Genomic DNA, 17,120 nt, shown 5'->3' on the forward strand with positions numbered 1-17,120 from the left:
AAACATCAAGACACCATCCACAGGGTATCTCAGAAAGAGATACAACTCTCCACCTCCCGACAAATCGAGGGAAACCGTCTAAGATCAACTATAACAAATCAGATCAGAGCCTATACAAACATCCCACCTACCTGAATAAAGAAAGGAAACCCCAAAGAGAGAGGAGCATCAGGATTATCCAATAGATGCCAGACGTAGTCTTTCAGCATACACTTTTGTAGGAAGGATACCAGGAATAGAACAGCATAATGTCACAAAAAACAGGATTCTGTCCTTTGGAGGAGTGACCTTCTCACTAATCACTAACTGAAGAGAGACTTCAAACAATGCTCCACTGAAGCACCCAGACTCACACTCAGGCTCCACAGTCAACACAACACTACATCCCAGGGGAACCAAGTCACAAGAAGGGGAGCAGTCCAAAAGCCCCCAGAAGAGACATCTTGGGAAGAACAACCTACTCCCCTGCTGAACAACCCCTCCACCTGACCCAGACAAACACAGCCACTACTGCCCTAAGTTGCTCAATGATACACTAGAATAAGGGCTAACAAAAACACAAGAAATAGAAGCAGAAGTAGGCCACCAGACCCTTCAAGCCTGCCCCAACATTCAATGCGATCATGGATGATCTATGCTAGCCTCAACTCCCTTTCTGTGCCATTTCCCCATAGCCCTCTAATCCTTGATCTGTCAAGTATTTATCCACCTCCACTTTGAATACTTCTAATGATACAGCCTCCAACCTTTTGGGGAAGAGAATTCCAAAGATTCACCACCCTCTGCGAGAAGAAATTTCTACGCACGTCAGTTTTAAGTGACCGGCCCTTTATCTTATAGTTATGTCCCCTTGTTCGAGACTCTCCCACCAGTGATAACATCTCATCATCTACCCTGACCACCAGTCCACGTGAAGGCACACCCACAAAAAAATTATAACAGTGGCTTCACTTCACTGGCTGAGATGGTGGAAAACGCTATAGAAATGCAGATCCTTTTCTTTTACACTGGTGTTAATTAGGGAGTTCGTGGATTTTGACCAAGCGACAATAAAGTAATTAAATCAGATGTCCTGAGTGACATGATAGTACTACAGTTCCTTGAATCTGGTGCTCACAACTTAAAATACTTGCAATCCATCACTGCAGCATTTCAAGGGGACATGGTTATATCGTTTATATAGACTTGTAATTCAATAGCATCTTTCATAATTTCAACAGGTCCCAAAGCTCTTTACAGCTAAATATTTTTGAAGTGTAGTCACTGTTACAATGTAGGAAATGCAGCAGGCAATTTCCACCCCAGGTCCAAATGGTAATGTGATAATGTTTTTAGTGCTGTTGCTTAAGGGATAAATATTGAACCAGGACACTGGGGAGAACTCCCCTGCTCTTCAAACAATTTCATAGGATCTTTAACATTCACCTGACATGGCAGCCAGGTCCTCGACTGAATGTCTCATTCACAAGATGGCACCTCAGTGCAGCACTGCCTCAATACTGCATCAGAATGGCAACCTAGATTTTTGTGCTCATGTATCTGGAGAACGACTTGAACCCATAACCTCTTGACTTCCGAGTTGAGAATGCCATCAGTAAAATCAAGGCTGACATGGAAATCTCACATTGGCATTTCCTGTACTTTAATGATAGCCATAAAACCTTCAATTAAAACTTGAAACCAAGGCCAATGGTCGAAGGGATATCAGATTCAGTGCTGAGCAATCAGGAACAAACAAACACACTGCCCTGGCTGTGTGCAAGTCAGTGTCATTTGCAAACTTTTAAGCTCCCTGGAAAGAGTTGCAAATCATCTATTTTTTGCCTGACTTGCATTGAGCCTCAGTGTGTCTCTGGCGCCTTTTCTCCGTAGCCCCACTGTACACTCTAGCCTTACTCTGAGCAAATCATCTCAGCTGACATTCCACTACACCATGAAAGACGCAATGCGCTCTCAGAGGGAAAACTGTTTTGCAGATGACAGGGGTGCAGGCAGATGCCACAACATTATTTGAATAGCAGAGCGCTGCAAGAATCCTGGCCAACATTCTGCCCTCAAACCACACTGCAAATTGGTGAAAAAGTCATTATCTATTTTCCTTTGTGGGATCTTACTGTGATCAACACAGTTGCCATTTCTGCTTCCATGGCAACAGGATTATACTACTGTTATGATCCTAGACTAGAACCCAAATTTCTGGCACTATCTGGTTAGGGATCAGTAACTTTTTTTTGTTTAAAGTAGGCAAGTTTGATCCCAGGTACTTACTAAGAGAATAAAGCCAAAAGGTTTTTGAACAACCACCATTATAAGTCAGAAAAGTAAAACAATATTATCTATCTTAAACTCTAACATTCAGAATTAACAAGGGGTACATGTGACCGAACAGGCAAACTGTGGTCAAACACAAGACACTGCACAAGAAATGGCAGATGTGGCTAAGACAGATCCTATGGATTTCTCAACAACCCAACCAGCCATCAATATCCATAGAATCCATACAGTACAGGAGGCAGCCATTTGGCCCATCAAGTCTGAACCAACTCTCTAAAAGAGCATCTTATCCAGCACCTCCACCCACGCATTCACCATGGCTAATCCATCTAACCTGCATATCCTTGGATACACAATCTCATTAGAACTGGAGGGTAGGTCTTATGAGGAAAGATTGAGGGAGCTAGGGCTGTTCTCTCTGGAGCGGAGGAGGCTGAGGGGAGACTTAATAGAGGTTTATAAAATGATGAAGGGGATAGATAGAGTGAACGTTCAAAGACTATTTCCTTGGGTGGATGGAGCTATTACAAGGGGGCATAACTATAGGGTTCATGGTGGGAGATTCAGGAAGGATATCAGAGGTAGGTTCTTTACGCAGAGAGTGGTTGGAGTGTGGAATGGACTGCCTGCAGTGATAGTGGAGTCAGACACTTTAGGAACATTTAAGCGGTTATTGGATAGGCACATGGAACACACCAGGATGATAGGGAGTGGGATAAGTTGATCTTGGTTTCAGATAAAGCTCGGCACAACATCGTGGGCCGAAGGGCCTGTTCTGTGCTGTTCTATGTAGAACTCTGTCTCCCACAGGAGGGATTTCCATTACTCACCTCTGAAGGTACACCCACACACCACACACCACACACCACACACCACACACCACACACACACACAGGATTCAGAATGGAAGCAGTTGGCTTTTGTACTCGATAAAACAGTCCAGCAAGTTTCAGCAGAGGCTCAGTAACAGCACAGATTTCTGAATCACAAGACTGCAGATTCAAATCAGAGGTTTGGAGGAGCTGTCTTTCAGACAAGATGTCTCTCCTCTTTGTTTGGGATGACCCGAGGTCAAAGTTGCCATAGAAACGCAAGTTTGTCTATTTTTCCCTTTAACTTGCACTTGACCTCTGTCATACTGGCACAGGTTGATTTCTTCAGAATTAACTGGGCTAACCAGTGGCATGCTACGAAGCTCGGGTTTCAGCCCGTTAGATACCTCACTCACTGTTAACCAAAAGCAGCCCCCGCCTTCTTGATACTAGTGGTTTGTGAACAAATGGCATCCATTTATCAATGTATTTTTTAAAATGTAAAAGAGTTTCTTCGCTGCATTATAAATCAGGAAGTTTGTCACTATAATCATTAAATACTGCCAGAAATAGCTATCACGCCCAATAGCTTATATTACTTTTGTAATCGATTGCTATGGTAACAACAAATGGATAGAAGTATTCTCCTGACATTGACACAGACTGTGCAAGAAATGGTGACTGTAGCTGGAACTTATTTCATTCCCCAGCCCCCCCCACCCCCTGCTGAGTCTGGAAGGCGACCAGACTCCAGTCCTCTCTACCTTAGCGCTTACTAAGGTGGGGTCTCTGTTGTGCTTTGTCCTGTTGGACCTAGAGAGAGAGCTCAATGGGTGCTGGGCTGCCAGTAGCAAAATAATCCCCCCACATCCTCCTCAATAACCAAAAACTAGGCATAGTGAGATCCAACTCTCCAGGAAGCGCACAGAAATGGCCATTCCAGAATCTCACACACACTAGATTAGGCAGTTAAGGGTTATTCCTAGGTGACAAACGTTAATTCCTGTTGCTACACCCACTCCGTTTAACAGAAGGGGAGATTCTGCATTTGCATAGTGCCAGTCACATCCTCAGGGCAGGGTGTCAGGTCAATTAATTGGTTAATGTTACATAGGAACAGGGAACAGATGTAGGCAAATTCGGCCCTACGAGCCTGCTCTGCCAATCAGATCATGGCTGACTGGGTAGATAACTCATGAACACACAGTAAGATCCCACAGACTGCAATGAGATAGATTACCAGTTTTGTTTCAGTGGTGTTAGATGAAGATAATTGGAAGGACAGCACCTGCGAGAATGCAGTGTTCCCTCAGTTTGACACTGAGCTTAAGGCTGGATAGCAGCTGGAAGCAAAAACCTTCTGATTCACAGCCAACAGTGGCTTGGAAAACTGTGCTTGACAATTAAGTATTTGGCAAACATTTAATTAGATTAGCAGCTTGCCTGAAGCTGGGGTGGTGTCACATGATGTCAGTGTTGCAACCAAGTGTAATCAGCACAACAGAATACGTATGGTTAAAAAACTTCCAGCAGTGAGACAACATGCTTCATCACCTCAAACATCTCCCAACATCAGTGATAAATGACCAGCCACAAACCTGACCTTGCCACATACATCACCAAATGGCGATGATGAGCATTTCCTCAACTCAGCTAGTCACAGTTGTGAAAGTATCACATGCCACTTTGCTATTTTTTGTTATTCATTCACGAGGTGTGGGCATCATTGGCAAGACCAGCATTTATTATCCATCCTTAAATGCCCTTGAACAAGTTGGTGAGTCACCTTCTTGCCAGCTGAGTGACTTGTTCAGCCATTTCAGAAGGCAGTTAAGCATCATAGAATCTTAGTGCAGAAGAGGCCCTTCGGAGTCTGCACCGACACATTAGAAACACCTGAACTCCTACCCAATCCCATCTGCCAGCACTTGGCCCATAGCCCTGAATGTTGTGGCATGCCAAGTGCTCATCCAGATACTTCTTAAAGTACGAGAGGTAACCTGCCTCTACCACCCTCCCAGGCAACGCATTCCTGACTGTCACCACCCTCTGGGTAAGAAAGGTTTTCCTCACACTGCCCCCCCCGCCCCCCCAACCCCCACAAACCGCCTGCCCCTCAACTTGAACCTATGTCCCCCTCATGACTGACCCTTCAACTAAGGGGAACAGCTGCTCCTTACCCACTTTGTCCATGTCTCTCAATCTTGTACATCTCGATCAGGTCACCACTCCATCTTCGCTGATCCAACGAAAACAACCCAAGCCTACCCAACCTCTCTTCATAAATGTTCCATCTCAGGCAGCATCCTGGTGAATCTCCTCTGCACACCTTCCAGTGCGTTCACATCCTTCCTATAATGTCATAACCAGAACTGCACACAGTGCTCCAGCTGTGGCCTCACCAAAATTCTGTACAACTCCAACATGACCTCTCTGCTTTTGTAATCCATGCCTCGATTGATAAACAGTAAGAGTTTTAACAACACCAGGTTAAAGTCCAACAGGTTTATTTGGTAGCAAATACCATTAGCTTTCGGAGCGCTGCTCCTTAGTCAGATGGAGTGGAAATGTGCTCTCAAACAGGGCAGAGACACAAAATCAAGTTACAGAATACTGATCAGAATGCGAATCCCTACAGCCAGCCAGATCTTAAAGATACAGACAATGCGGGTGGAGGGAGCATTAAGCACAGGTTAAAGAGATGTGTATTGTCTCTTTTGATTGATAAAGGCAGGTATCCCAAATGCCCTTTTCACCACCCTACTAACATGCTTTCAGAGATCTGCCGACAAACACGTCAAGGTCCCTTTGTTCCACAGAACTTCAAAAACATTGTTGTGGGTGTGGAATCACATGCCAGCTAGACCAGGTAAGGATGGCAGACTTCCTTCTCGAAGGACCAGACGGATTTTTTGACTACCTGATAGTTTCATGGTCACTATTACTGAGACTAGTTTTCATTAATTTATGAACTGAATTTAAATTCCTCCAGCTGTCATGGTGGGATTTGAACTCATGACTCCAAATCATTATCCAGGCCTCTGAATTACTAGTCCTGTAACACAAGTACCAATTTTGACAATTTCTGTCACTAAGGCAATCTCAGCAACTGAACTCAGTAGTTAACAGGAGGAGGATAAATTTATGTCCAGCAAGAATTACTGAGATAGATATCTTAAGTAGCACAAGGAGAACATTACACACCCTGTTTGTCAATGTTTTTAGGAATCTAAACTACAAACATGGCCAGTCTGTTCTCTTGAAAATACTAAAAGAGCCAAATTAATGTATACTGAGTTCAGAGTTAATGGTAATTACCCACTGAGCAAGTCAGTAAATACAGGCACACGCCTGCTCAGGACTTAAGTGATGCTAATGTGCAATTCTGTTTAGGCACAGTGGTTAGCACTGGGGTTTAATTTCAGCCTTAGGTGACTGTGGAGTTTGCACGTTCTGCTTGTGTCTGTGTGGGTTTCCTCCCACAGTCCAACAGGTGGATTAGTCATGGTAAATGTGCGGGGTTACAGGGATGGGCCTGGATGGGATGCTCTTCTTGAGTTTCGGTGCAAACTTGATAGTCAACACCAAGCACTCCCAAATACGCCCCCTGACTTTTTACCAATCGCAGAACAGAACAAGCACAGCATTTGCCCTCTTTTTAGGTCAAACCAAAACAAGTAAACAAACTCAGATTAAATCAGGACAAAGTAAAAGGGGCAGCTCCCCAAAAAGGAGGGGGAACAGCCCGAACAGAAATCAAAGTACAAAGGAAACTTAAAAACATCAAATTAAAATGTGATTATTGGGGTCAATAATGCACCCCAACCCCTGCGGTGCCCAGCGGGCTTTTATAGAGCCTTACAGTAAAGGAGGCAGCTATTCAACCTATCAAAAGAGCCCAAGCTCTTCCAGGACAGCTGGCATCTACCCAGCAATGTGGAAAATTGTCCAGCTATGTCCTGTCCACAAAAAACAGGACAAATCCAACCTGGCCAATTATTGCCCAATAAATCTACTCTCAATCATCAGTAAAATGATGGAAGGGGTCATCAACAGCGCTATCAAGCAGCGCATGCTCAGCAATAATCTGCTCACTGATGCCCCATTTGGGTTCCACCAGGGTCATTCAGCTCCTGACCTCATTACAACCTTGGTTCAAACATGGACAAAAGAGCTGAATTCCAGAGGCCTTGATTTTAAGGCCACATTTGACTAAGTGTAACAACAAGGAGCCCTAGTAAAACTGGAATCAATTGATATCCACTGGTTGGCACAAAGATGGTTGTGGTTTTAGGGGTTCAGTCATCTCAACTCCAGGACATCACTGCAGGAGTTCCTCAGGATAGTATCCGAGGCCCAACCATCAACAATTACCTTCCCTTTGTCATGAGGCCAAAAGTGGGGATGTTCGCCGATGATTGCACAATGTTCAACACTATTTACAACTCCTCAGATACTGAAGCAGTCCATGTTCAAATGCAACAAGATCTGGACAAAACCAGGTTTTGGCTGACAAGTAACATTCACACCACACAAATGCCAGGCAACAACCATCGCCCCTTGACATTCAATGGTGTGACCATCACTGAATCCCCACCGTCAACATCCTTGTTTTTTTTTAAAACTGTCAACATCCTTGGGGTTACCATTTTATAGAAACTCAATTGAACTCGCCACATTAACACAGTGGTTACAAGAGCAGATCAGAGGCTAGGAATACTGCAGCGACTAACTCACCTCCTGATTCCCAAAATCTGTCCACCATCTACAAGGGACAAGTCAGGACCGTGATAGTACACTCTCCACTTGCCTGGTTAGGTGCGGCTCCAATGACATTCAAGAAGCTTCACATCATCCAGGACAAATCAATCTGCTTGATTGGCACCACATCCACTCCCTCCACACCGATGCTCAGAAGCAGCACTGTGCACTATCTACAAGCTTTTTCTTAAAAGTTTGTGTCACAAGTAGGCTTATTCATCTGGCAGCAAGGATACTTCAGTTACCACCAATAAAACTAATTTCACAAAGTAAATCAAAGAAAAAAGTTTAATAAACTTCATTACACCAACACTCGGGCCACGCCCTGGGCAAAACAAGCTCCCCACAACCCCCATCTACTTTCTATTCCCAGCGGGTCAGCTGACCCTCACACCATGTTACCATTGGTTACATTATACCAGATTCCAATGTTATAATTGGTTACATTATAACGGGCTTACATGCACTGCAATGAAGTTACTGTGACAATCCCCTAGTCACCACACTCTGGCACCTGTTCAGCTACACTGAGGGAGAATTTAGCATAGCCAATACATCTAACCAACACATCTTTCAGACTGTGGGAGGAAACCCGAGCGCCCGGAGGAAACCCACACAGACACAGGGAGAACGTGCAAACTCCACACAGACAGTGACCCAAGCTGGGAATTGAACCCGGGTCCCTGGCACAGTGAGGCAGCAGTGCTAACCATTGTGCACTGTGCCACCCCTCTCCATCAGTGAAGGAAAGGAGGGAACATTTTAGAACTTTGAGTATTTTAGAATCATAGAATGCTTAGAGTGCAGACAGAGGTCATTTGGAACACCAATTTCACGCTGGTCCTCAAAGCAACTCGCCCAGTCCCATTCTGCTGTCTTTTACCCATAGCCTTGCAAATACTGCAGGTAATACTGTCCCACAGTTTTTTTCCCTTTATTCATTCATTGGTGTGCATCACTGGCAAAGAAAGAATCCCAAAAATGCCGTTGAAATGAACATGTCAGAAAATAGTTAAGAGTAATTCAGTGTCACGTGTAGAGCAGACCAGGTAAGGATTTTCTTCCCTGAAGGGCAATAGAGAATCAAGTGGGCTCTCACAGCAATCCAATAGCTTCACAGTCACAGTTATCATAGAATCAATGAAACCCTACAGTGCAGGAAGAGGCCATTCGGTCCATCAAGTCTGCACTAACCACAATCCCACCCAGGCCCTACCCCCATTCCCTACTTATTTTTACCCGCTAATTCCTCTGACCTACACATCTCAGGACACTAAAGGGCAATTTTAGCATGGCCAATTAACCTAACCCGCACATCTTTGGACTGTGGGAGGAAACCGGAGCACCCATAGGAAACTCACGCAGACATGAGGAGAATGTGCAAACTCCACACAGACAGTGACCCGAGCCAGGAATCGAACCCAGATCCCTTGAGCTGTAAAGCAGCAGTGCTAACCACTGTGCTATGTTTAAAAGTTATGAACATACAAAATAGGTTAAATGGGCCATTCTACCCCTCAAGCCTTCAACATTCAATAAGATCATAGCTGATCTGTTTGTGGTGAGTTCCACGATCCCTGTTACCCCCAATAACCCTTCATTTCCTTGCCCAAGAATCAATGTACCGCCCCCTTACAAATATTCAACAACCCCACCTTGAAGCAGAGTCACACAACTCAAAGAACTTCTCATTTTTAAACAAAATGATTTTGTTTTCGGAGTTGGAGAGCCAATGCACACAGTGGACAGGGGGGAACTCTCATTCTAACTCCTTGCTTGCCCCAAAAACTAATTTAAAAATCAGACTGAATACAATACATGGTCCCTACAAGAGAGACATACTAGACCCAAGATGAGGGTCTGCTTGAGGCAGATAGGTGATTTCTGAATTTCTCCTCATCTCAGTCCCAAAAAGGGCGACCCCTAAGTTTTAATCAGTGCCCCTCCCCTCTCTATCTAGTCCTGGACCCACCCAGGAGAGGAAACATCCCTTTCCAGGTCCACCCGGGACTAGCTTTCAACGCCAGGTTTTATGGATTGAACTTGAATCGTAAGAGCTGCTGTGGTGGGACCTGAAGAAGCGGCGCCAGGGCCTGAGGCTCTGGGTGCCTGGTTCAGTGACATTCCCCGGCCCGGTGACTGTGAATTCCTGTCAATGGGAGAGGACACTGCCTCTCGCAGGGGGGGGGCAGTGAAATGTCCCTGATGGGGGTTCGGGGGGGGAACAGGGCCGGTCTCAGCCTCTCCCCCGGAGGGCCTTTCCTTACCGGCTCATCCTCGTCCTCCAGCCGGTGCCGGTCTCCGTGCGACCCGGGCCTGTGCAGCTCCAGCACCGCCGCCATCTTGAGCCTGGTAACCAAGAACGCCGCCTCCCATTGGCTCCGCGGACCTACCAAATCAGCGCCCGTGATACTCGCGAGTTCGGGCACAGGGCAGGGTGAGTACGTGTTCACTTCACCCAGCACCCCGCCCACTCGGCGATAGCCCCGCCCACTCAATGTCGGTCCCGCCCACTTAGTGACAGCCCTGGGTTTGCCAACCCTAAGTGACCTGGAGTGCTCCCGGAATTGAAGCTTCTATCTTTTGGATATTACTGTGCTGGCAGCAAAACTCAGCGAAATGGAATTAGCGGGGAATAAAACATTCGTTTTTTTTCCAATTTCATGCACTCAACTGCTGTATCTAACCGATGAACACATTAATTTATTAGTCACAAAAATATTGAATAAAGGGGACAACACTGTTTTGTTGAGGGGTGGAAACAAGTAGGTCATGGATTGAAACTTGTGTGAATACTTCAAAGTACAGTTGGCAAACCTACTTCACATAATTGCTGCAGCCCAGGAGGAGGCCATTCAACCCATGATGTCTGTGCCAGCTCTCTGAATGAGCAATTAGTTCCACTCTCCCACCTTCTCCCTGTAACCTTGAACACCTAGAAGAAAAAAAACAGTTTGCACAGTGCTCTTATTTCCCCATTCTTACTGTTTTTCTTCTCTGAGGGTAGTAAATCTGTGGAATTCTTTACCGCAAAGAGCTGTAGAGGCTGGATCATTAAGTATGTTCAAGGCTGAGACAGACAGATTTTTAATCAGGAAGGGAATCGAGGGTTATGGAGATAAGGCAGTTAATCTCGTTAAGAGTCAATCAGGGGTCAGAACCAGGAATGGACGACAGATCCATTGACAATGGCTTCACAGTCACCATTACTGAGCCAGGCTCTTCAATTTCAGATAATTGGGTATATTTAGCTGCCGTGATGGAATTTGAACCAGTGTTCCCGGTTAGCCCTGGCTTCTGGATTTTGATTTGATTTGATTTATTATTGTCATATGTATTGGCATATAGTGAAAAGTATTGTTTCTTGCTTGCTATACAGACAAAGCATACCATTCAGAGAGAAGGAAAAGAGAGACTGCAGAAAGTAGTGCTGCAGTCATAGCTAGGGTGCAGAGAAAGATCAACTTAATGCGAGGTAGGTCCATTCAAAAGTCTGACGGCAGCAGGGAAGAAGCTGTTTTGAGCCGGTTGGTACACGTCCTCAGACTTTGGTATTTTTTTTCCCGACGGAAGAAGGTGGAAGGGAATATGTCTGGGTGCATGGGGTCCTTAATTATGCTGGTTTCTTTTCCGAGGCAGCGGGAAGTGTAGACAGTGTCAATGTGTGGGAGGCTGGTTTGCGTGATGGACTGGGCTTCGTTCAGAACCCTTTGTAGTTTCTTGCGATCTTGGGCAGAGCAGGAGCTATACCAAGCATAGAAAGCATTCTTTCTGGTTGTACCCCACCCCCCCCCCCCGACATTCTCTCTTCCACCTTCTTGCATCGGGAAAAAGATACAAAAGCCTGAGGTCACGTACCAACCGACTCAAGAACATCTTCTCCCCTGCTGCAATCAGACTTTTGAATGGACGTACCTTACATTAAGTCGATCTTTCTCTACATTCTACACTCTCTCATTCCCTTCTCTATGAACGGTATGCTTTGTCTGTATAGCGTGCAAGAGACAATACTGCTCACTGTATGTTAATACATGTCAATAATAAATCAAATCAAAAAAGCTGTGATACAGCCAGAAAGAATGCTTTCTATGATGCATTTGTAAAAGGTGATGAGAGTCACAGCAGCCATGCCAAATTTCCTTAGTCCCCTGAGAAAGGTGTTGGTGAGCTTTCTTAACTATAGCATCAGCATGGAGGGACCAGAGCAGGTTGTTGGTGATCTGAACACCTAAAAACTTGAAGCTCTCGACCATTTCTATTTCGTCCCCATTGATGCAGACAGGGCCATGTCCTCCACTACGCTTCCTGAAGTCAATGACAATCCCCTTCATTTTTGACGTTGAGAGATTATTGTTGCCGCACCAGTTCACCAGATTCTCTATCTCATTCCTGTACTCTGTCTCGTCATTGTTTGAGATCCGACCCACTACAGTGGTGTCATCAGCAAACTTGAAAATCGAATTGGAGGGGAATTTGGCCACACAGTCATAGGTGTATAAGGAATATAGTAAGGGGCTGAAGACACAGCCTTGTGGGGCACTGGTGTTGAGGATGATCATGGAGGAGGTGTTGTTACCTATCCTTACTGATTGTGGTCTGTAGGATCCACTCACAGAAGGAGGAGCCAAGTCCCGAGCCATTAAGTTTGGAGATGAGTTTTGTAGGGATGATGGCATTGAAGGCTGAACTGTAATCTATAAATAGTAATCTGACATAGGTGTCTTTGTTATTTAGGTGTTCCAGGGTTGAGTGCAGGGCCGGGGAGATGGCGTCTGCTGTGGACATGTTGCAGCGATAGGCGAACTGTAGTGGATCCAGGCAATCTGGGAGGCCAGAATTGATTTGTCCCATTACTGACCTTTCGAAGCACTTCAGAATGATGGATGTCAGAGCCACCAAACGATAGTCATTAAGGCATGCTGCCTGGCTTTTCTTTGATACCAGGATGATGGAATAAGAGTCCAGTGACATTACCGCTACACCACCATCTCCCCCGTTGAAGGGACATGCTCCATTGGGGTGATAAGGGGAGCACCAAAGTCTGGGAGAGCCAGAGTTCTCATTGGGTTGTAAGGCTGTAGCAGCCTCAGCGAGTGAGTTTGGTTTGCAACCAAGCCAGATCTCTATGTAGAATGGCTGCCCTCTACTGGAAATTGTGTTAACAATTGGTCACCTCAGAGAACTACTTGGAAATAAGGCCAGCTAATTGTATTAATATCATCTTTCATAGAATCTCTACAGTGCAGAAGAAACCATTCGGCCCATCAAGCCTGCATCGACTGTTATCTCTAACATAATAAAATGGCCCAATGCACTTCACGGGAAATGTGACATTGAGTCAAATAAGGATATATTTGGAGAGGTGAAAGAGGATGTCTTTTATGTTAAAGGAGGAAAGAGGGGATGACATGGAGAGATCAAGGAAGAAAATTTCAGAATTTAGGGCTCAGTCAACTAAAGACATGACCGCCAGTGGTGGAGCAATTCAAACCAGGGATGTGGCACAGTGGTTGGCACTGCTGCCTCACAGCGCAAGAGGCCTGGGTTCAATTCTGGCCTCGGATGACTGTGTGGAGTTTGCACGTTCTCCCCGTGTCTGCGTAGTTTCCTCCGGGTGTATGGTTTCCTCCCACATTCCAAAGATGTGCAGGTTAGGGGGATTGACCATGGTAAATTTGGGGGTGGGGTGAGCCTGGGTAACATATTCTGTCAGAGTTGGTGCAGACATAATGGGTAGAATGGCCTCTTTCTGCACTGTATAACTCCATGAATACAACAGAATTACAGCTGTTTTGAAGAGGTGTGGGTCTAGAGGAGATTGTAGAAATAGGGAGGGGCGACACCACAGAGGGGTGTGAAACCAAGGCAAGGATTTCCCCCTTCCCCCTCGGAAGAGGGGGCTCACCATTGGCCACTGGTGGGATCTTCTGGTCACTGTCTACAGGCTTTTGCATGGCTCACCGCTCCCCAGCACCAGGGAACCCATCGCAGGTGGTCCACTTGGGTGCGACTGGAAAATCCCTGGGGTAAGATGGGGAGGGGTTTGGAGGGGTAGGGGTAAAATGAGGGTTTGGAGGGGTGGGTTAAAATGGGTGTTAGAGGGGTGGGGGTAGGAAGGGGGTTTGGATGGGTGGGGGTACGTTGGGGGCTTTTGGAGGAGTGGGAGTGGAAGTTTTATTTAACTGTGAACCACTCAGTCTTTGTCACCTGGCCCCTTAAATGTTGTATCCCATAGAGATACATGAGGACTCCAATACTTCTGTCAGCGAAGACCCATGCTGTTCGACCATTTCACTTTGTTGTTCAGAAGTAATCTGAGCTTTCTATCCTGAGATTAAGTTTATTTTATTTTTATTAATGTCACAAGTAGGCTTACATTAACACTGCAATGAGGTTACTGTGATAATCCCCTAATCGCCACACTCCGGCGCCTGTTTGGGAGTGTGGCGATTAGGGGATTATCTGAGGGAGAATTTAGCATGGCCAACACACCTAACCAGCACGTCTTTCGGACTATGGGAGGAAACTGGAGAACCCACGCAGACATGGGGAGAACGTGCAAACTCCACACAGTGACCCAAGTCGGGAATCAAAGCCAGAAGATAGGCAGCAGTGCTAACCACTGTGCCACCCTTACTGAAAATAAATACACCCCTTTTATGAAATAATCATATTGAATGATATAATGTATAATGTATGCAGGCTGGAGAGAGTCTTCTAATTCTTCTACAGAATGGAAAAGATCCTGATGTAATTAACCTGGGTAGGAGGTATTGAATCTTCTCCCAAATAGGAATTCACTGTCACTGTGTTCATATTGTGCAACGTACAAAAAAAGGTTAAAGAAGCAATCAGCAAAAAAAATATTGTCTGCACTGTGTTATACATAATTAATAGGATGATTTCCCTGTCAGCTTAACAATATTGCATGATGCTGTTAAAGTAAAACTTTTACCAATAGGTCACACACAAAACAACATTGTATACTTGCTACTCTTAATATTAATGACCAATGCTGCTAATAGAATGAACAATATTTGTAAGCAGATGCGAACAAGGGGTGCTATCACGTTACTAATATCTTTGTGATTGGTGAATTGCTTGATCAATCTTGAAAGCAGAAAAGTATCACGCGGAAGGTTAATTGAGGGGGGCAGCACAGTGGCAAGCACCGCTACCTCAAAGCACCTGGGACCCGGGTTTGATTCCTGGCTTGGGTCACTGTCTGTGTGGAGTTTGCACGTTCTCCCCATGTCTGTGTGGGTTTCCTCCCACTGTCCAAAGATGTGCAGGTTAGGTGGATTGAATATGCTCAATTGTCCCTTGGTGTCAGGGGATTAGCTAAGGTAGGCGCATGGGGTTATGGGGATAGAGGCTGGATGGGATTGTGGTCGGTGCAGACTTGATGAGCCAAATGGCGTCCTTCTACACTGTATGATTCTAATTGGAGGGGGAGGGGTAAATGTTTGGGGAATGCAGCATGCAGAAACAAGCACCAGGGCCCATGATTTCTCTCACTGGCCCTGTCCTCAATGATGGGGAGGCCCAGCACATCAGTGCAAAAGATAAAGCTGGCAACATCTTTAGCCACAAATGTCCAGTAGATGATCCATCGCAGTCTCCTTCTGAAGCCCCCCGCATCACAGATGCCGGTCTTCAACAAATTCAAATTCACTCCAAGTGCTATCAGGAAGTGGCTGAAGGCACCAGAGACTGCAAACACGATGGGCCCTGGCCATATATTTCCAAGTCAGGATGGCGTGTGGCTTGGAGGTGACAAGTGTTTCCATGAACCTGCTGCCCTTGTCCTTCTACTCTAGGTGGTAGAAGTTGTGTCTGGAACGTGCTGGTAAAGGAGCCTTGGTCAATTGTTGCAGTTCATCTTATGGATGTGACACAGTTGCCACTGTGCATTGATGGTGGAGGGAATGAGTATTGAAAGTGATGGAAAGGCTACCAATCAAGTGGGCTCCTTTCTTCTGGATGGTGACGAACTTCTTGGGTGCAGTTGGAGCTGTACTCATCCAAGCAAATGGAGAGTATTCCATCACACTACTGATTTGTGCCTTGGTGGACAGGCTTTGACAAGGTGAGATGGTTTGATTCTCTGTTGTTGGAGATGGCCATTGCCCAGCACTTGTGTGGCACAAATATTACTTGTTACATATTCATGACAGCAAAGTTCATGACAGCTTCACACCATTTTTTAAAATCCATGGTAACCCAAGATTGAGTTCCTGAAGCTGGCTCTCCTCAGGTAGACAAGGCTCACTGTGGGCTGTGAACAGGATGTCATACCCATTCAGCTATCAATAAGATCAGTTCTCTTGGGTCTGTCGGCAATGATGTGTCTATGAGGGTGCAGACATTCCAATGGCCAGTGGTGACCAGTGTCACCTTTACTTTCTTTTTTGAGATTGAACAGCAACCGTGTTGAGGCAAACCCAACCACCTGCAGCCGACTGACATGGGAAATGAAGCAGAAAATGTCTTCTTCTTATTAGGGATGTGACCAATGTGGTTGTAAAGAATCATCCCACTAGACTGGAAGTTGCCAAACGTTAGGCCACTTTGAGAGGGAGAGAGAAAACAGGGAACTACGTGCCGTTGAGCCTAGCATCAGTTTTTGGGAAAACGCTGGAATCTATCAATAAGAAAGTATTGCTGAAAAGAAGCTTTTCATCTTGCACTTGGTACCGTAATTTGCAAATTTAAAGAGACCAATTTAGGCTATATAAGAGGATGCTGCTTGGTTGGCAAGTAGACTCTGATTGGTGGAGGCATAGTAAGAAGTCTTACAACACCAGATTAAAGTCCAACAGGTTTATTTGAGAACTCCCACCCACCTGATGAAGGAACAGCCTGTTCCGAAAGCTAGTGGCTTTTGCTACCAAATAAACCTGTTGGACTTTAACCTGATGTTGGACTTCTTACTGTGTTTACCCCAGTCCAACGCCAACATTGCCATGGGGAATGCAACAGTTAACCGATGACTGACAGTTAACTGCCAAGCTTTGTTTAAATTCAAACCAGACACGTTGATCCTTATTGGTTAAGGCATCCTTAGGGAATAAATCTGCCGAAATGAGCCCAGTGTGTGTACATGCTCTGTCTGCAAAGAACAGAGCTTTGTAAAATTAATACACACAGCTTCTAGCACATACAAGTGCACCAAGACTGCAAGCCCGAAAGATAATCTTAAATTACATAGCAACACAAACTAGAAGCAGGAGTAGGCACCCAGCCCTTCGAGCCTACTCCACCATTCCTTTT

At 45.5% G+C, this 17,120-nt stretch overlaps 2 protein-coding genes across 2 annotated transcripts in view; both read right to left on the reverse strand.

Moving 5' to 3' along the window:
• Positions 1 to 10,227, reverse strand: part of LOC144499921 (E3 ubiquitin ligase RNF121) — a 57,541-nt gene extending 47,314 nt beyond the window's left edge. Inside the window, exon 1 of the mRNA XM_078222618.1 lies at positions 10,115 to 10,227. Coding sequence (XP_078078744.1) covers positions 10,115 to 10,189 — 75 coding nt within the window. The 5' untranslated portion in view covers positions 10,190 to 10,227. The remainder of the gene's footprint in view (positions 1 to 10,114) is intronic.
• LOC144499965 (interleukin-1 receptor type 2-like) overlaps positions 1 to 17,120 on the reverse strand; it is a 1,647,203-nt gene that overhangs the window by 81,153 nt on the left and 1,548,930 nt on the right. The window lies entirely within an intron of this gene.

The sequence above is a fragment of the Mustelus asterias genome, chromosome 10, assembly GCF_964213995.1.
Source record: "Mustelus asterias chromosome 10, sMusAst1.hap1.1, whole genome shotgun sequence".
Lineage (NCBI taxonomy): Eukaryota > Metazoa > Chordata > Chondrichthyes > Carcharhiniformes > Triakidae > Mustelus > Mustelus asterias.